Raw genomic sequence first — 4,467 nt, forward strand, 5'->3', positions numbered from 1 at the left:
CGCCCTCAGTTCTCCTCTGCTGACAGTTAAAAAACAAAAATTCTCTGCAATGACAGCAAAATACGGTTGCATTTAGGCGACATTCTCTATTTTCAGCGCTGTAATCCAGTTGACGGACGCTCTCTGTTGCTGAGGAAAACATAAATTGATCACAAGTTATCTGCTGTTTAACCTTAGAGCATCTGATTTTCACCTGAGTGGAAATATTTACATGATTTACTTCATGTCCCTAAAGTCGCACATGTCCCAGGAATGGGACCAAAGGCCAAGTCTCCAGTCTCATTATTTTTTCTTTTTAGGAATTTTTTTCATCTCAAATTCCTAATTTTTCACAAATTTTTTAGCATGTTTTTGGGATCTTCCTATGTTTATACTTTCCATTTTGTTACATAAACCCCAGTTGAGAATAAAAGAAAACGACTCTAATTTATCATGTTTTGTCGTATTTCCTATTTTTTGTGACAAACACTTTTTATTGGGTATTTTATATCGGGTAAAAATGACCCAGAACAAATAAAGGTGTAACTTTTTATAGCAAAGGTGTTCCGGGGTTAAACAGTTCAGACACGGTAAAGGAGGCAGAACTGTCGGGAAACGCCAACATTTTGTATTTTAATTTTTTAATAATGAATTATAAATTCTGCAACCTTTGGAGAAGAAACACAAAAATGACTTCACTGTCACAATGTTGACCATAAAGAGGAAGTGATGTAATATTTGCACAAGCCAGGACCAATCGGGGAGTCGCTAGATCGGTTAGTGACAAAGCCCGCCCCCCTTCCCATCACCCATCTTTTTTGCACACTGTCACACTAGCTTATAGCCCCCAACAGTAGCAATGTAACAAAAATGGTGAGAAATATCGGAGTTATCCAGACGTACAGTTTAGATCCAGATTCCAGCTCAGACGAGGAAAACAAAGCCGTTCATGGATCTATTTGTCTTTGAGTGGATGCATCAGAATGGAGCAAATCTAGGATAACAGATGGTTGTTAACATCACAGCTTTTTTCTAAGGATTTTTTTTCACCTGCTTCTGATTCACAATAATTTAAAAAAAGAAATCCTCAGAAACACAGTTTTAAACTTACTTTTCATTCAATTTGGAATGGATGCATCAACAGAAAAATGCAACGAGAACACATTAAAAAAACTTTTTTGTGTCTTTAAAACAGCATTTTTAGTTTAAAAATTCAACTTTTTTCCATATAAATCAGATTGATGATTTATTTAAGGAAGTTAAGTGACTTTTACCATCATTTCTGATCAAAATGCACATCTTGGACTATTTTCTTTATTTATAAAGAACCTAGAAAACAGTTGCGCTTGTTTCTGTTACATGCTTCCTCCTGTGTTCTCTCTGAGCTGTCGCCTCACTCTTGGAGCTTCCATTCAGAGTGCGTTGATCCGCTTTTACGCGCGAAAAAAACCCGATTTCCTAAATATAAACAATGTCTTTTAATTATAAGCATGACTCCAGGGTAAATATTTTAAACAAACACCCGCAGAAAGAACTCTTGATTGAGTGGGTTTGCCCCCCGCCCTACTCGCGCGCAGAGGAGGGAGTGTCCTCGTTCTCCCTTTTAAAGCGGAACGCGCCCTTCAGCCTCACAGCGAAACAAGGTGCCACACAAAGAGGCGCAGCGGGGCAGGCGGGATCCACGCACGACTTTTTTATGGAATTTACGCGCAGAAGTGGCTCGCGCAGGAGTATGAGCGCGCGAGCTTTGCGGGACTGATCGGACTCCCCAGCCTGCTTGCAACTCGCAAGTTCACTGCCACTTTTTCACAGTGGTGGTGGCGGGAGGGAGAGGACTGTTTGTGCGCACAAGCCAACGATGGAGAGGAGGACCTCTGCGTGGTGCGTGCTGGTAAGCCTCATCCTGCACGGGACGCGCTGCTTGGCGGCCAAAGAGCTGCAATGCCAGGAGATCTCCGTCCCTCTCTGCAAAGGAATCGGCTACAACTACACGCACATGCCGAACAAGTTTCACCACGACACGCAGGACGAAGCCGGGCTGGAGGTGCACCAGTTCTGGCCCCTGGTGGAGATAAAATGCTCCCCGGACTTGCGCTTCTTCCTGTGCAGCATGTACACCCCGATCTGTCTGGAGGACTACAAGAAGCCGCTGCCGCCGTGCAGGAGCGTGTGCGAGCGCGCCAAAGCCGGCTGCGCGCCGCTCATGAGGCAGTACGGATTCCCGTGGCCGGACCGGATGAAGTGTGACCTGCTGCCCGAGCAGGGCAACCAGGACACGCTGTGCATGGACTACAACCGCAGCCAGACCACCACCGTGTCCCCGGCGCTGGCCAAGCCCACCAACCGGCCCCTGAAGCCCTACAACAAGCGGAAGGGCCCCTACGGGCGCACCGTGCCAGGTAAACACAAACCCGCGGCGTCCCCGTGCGAGGCGGGCTGCTCCTGCCGCGCGCCCATGGTGCCCGTGACCAGCGACCCGCACCCGCTGCACAACCGGGTCCAAACGGGCCAGATCCTGAACTGCGCCATGCCGTGCCACAACCCGTACTTTACGCAGGAGGAGAGGACGTTCACGTCGTTCTGGATCGGCCTGTGGTCCATCCTCTGCTTCATCTCAACTTTCACCACCGTGGCCACGTTCCTGATCGACATGGAGAGGTTCAAGTACCCGGAGCGGCCCATCATCTTTCTGTCCGCCTGCTACATGTTCGTGTCAGTGGGATATATTGTCAGGCTGATTGCCGGGCACGAGGAGGTGGCGTGCAACGCGGGGAACGGCGCGGGGCACATCCACTACGAGACCACGGGCCCCGCGCTCTGCACCGTCGTCTTCCTGCTCATCTACTTCTTCGGCATGGCCAGCTCCATCTGGTGGGTGATCCTGTCGCTCACCTGGTTCCTGGCTGCAGGGATGAAGTGGGGCAACGAGGCGATAGCCAGCTACTCGCAGTACTTCCACCTGGCGGCCTGGCTCATCCCCAGCATGAAGTCCATCGCGGTTCTGGCGCTGAGCTCCGTGGACGGGGACTCGGTGGCTGGGGTGTGCTATGTGGGGAACCAGAACCTGGACAACCTGCGGGGGTTCGTGCTGGCGCCGCTGGTCATCTACCTGTTCATCGGCACCATGTTCCTGCTGGCCGGGTTCGTCTCCCTCTTCCGGATCAGGAGCGTCATCAAGCAGGGGGGCACCAAGACCGACAAGCTGGAACGCCTGATGATCCGGATCGGGGTCTTCACGGTTCTGTACACGGTCCCGGCCACCGTCATCGTGGCCTGTTACTTTTACGAGCAGCACAACCGGCAGGCGTGGGAGATTACGCACAACTGCACGTGCGCCACGGAGCCCAGCCGGCAGAGACCCAACTACGCCGTGTTCATGCTCAAGTACTTCATGTGTCTGCTGGTGGGGATCACGTCGGGGGCCTGGATCTGGTCCGGGAAGACCCTGGACACGTGGAGGACTTTCTGCACGCGCTGCTGCTGGGGCAGCAAAGCCTCCGCGAGCTCCATGTACAGCGACGTGAGCACGGGGCTGACGTGGAGGTCCGGCACGGCCAGCTCCGTCTCCTGCCCCAAACAGATGCCCTTGTCCCGGGTTTGAACAGTGGGAGGGGGGGAGGGGGGCAGCCATTCATGGCCTGAAAGACTGAATGAATGTTTTTTATTTAGTAAATTATTAAGTTAACTTTTGGCACCCGGAGCCTCGCTTTCCTTTTTGCCTTATCCAAATGACGTCCACATGTGAAACGGGGGGTGCGTGCGCAGGAGTGGGGGTTCACTAATTGAGTCTGGATTGTTGTAATTAGCACATTAATGAGCGTCTAATGGCTTCTCCTTAAATAATGAGGCTGTCAGCAGCATAACAATGTACCTGGCGCGGAGAATGCCGGGTCTTATCTGCGCTTCCATTGAACGCGCGCGCGGCTGACAAGATCCCCCGCGTCGATACCCGCTGCTGGGACTGTGAAAGAGCCGCTGTGTCTTAAACATCCACGTCCCGCCTGCGCAGCGCTCCTCTGTCCAGAATGCCTTAACTCACACTGTCTGTCTCATACGGGTTGCATCCGCGCGTAAAAGAAGTTGTATTTATATAATTATTTGATGTACAAATGCTGTGAATTTTGTATATGAAATTTTACAAGGATGTACATATGTATAATTCACACTTTGATAGAAGATTTTATTTTGAAAATAAATTTTATGGATTGTTTTTGTGCTTCCTGGTCATTGTGGTTGAAGAGTTCATAACAGTTTCAATTAGTGACTGAATCTCATTTTACGCATCTAGATACACACCCCTAAAGTTACTAATAAAATCTGTCTTTAAAGCGTAGCCTGTTTTCAGGCTTCTAAGTAAGATCTCAGACAGGAGGGACAGACTTGTAAGTGCAGGCTGACTCCCTTTGTGGCGCGTGGAAAGGTAATTGCGCACGTGCCAGTGTGTGGTCCGTTATTTAAAACAGGACAACGTTTGCACATGTGTAGTTT

The 4,467-nt window shown here is 49.9% G+C and overlaps 1 protein-coding gene across 1 annotated transcript; it reads left to right on the forward strand.

Annotated features, from left to right (window-relative positions):
- Positions 1-1,599: 1,599 nt before the first annotated feature.
- LOC112151923 (frizzled-8) lies at positions 1,600-4,189 on the forward strand. Its single transcript, XM_024281052.2, has one exon. The coding sequence runs from the start codon at positions 1,838-1,840 to the stop codon at positions 3,578-3,580; it is 1,743 nt and encodes a 580-aa protein (XP_024136820.1). The 5' UTR covers positions 1,600-1,837; the 3' UTR covers positions 3,581-4,189.
- Positions 4,190-4,467: the final 278 nt, after the last annotated feature.

The sequence above is a fragment of the Oryzias melastigma genome, linkage group LG17 (assembly GCF_002922805.2).
Source record: "Oryzias melastigma strain HK-1 linkage group LG17, ASM292280v2, whole genome shotgun sequence".
In the NCBI taxonomy this organism is placed as follows: domain Eukaryota; kingdom Metazoa; phylum Chordata; class Actinopteri; order Beloniformes; family Adrianichthyidae; genus Oryzias; species Oryzias melastigma.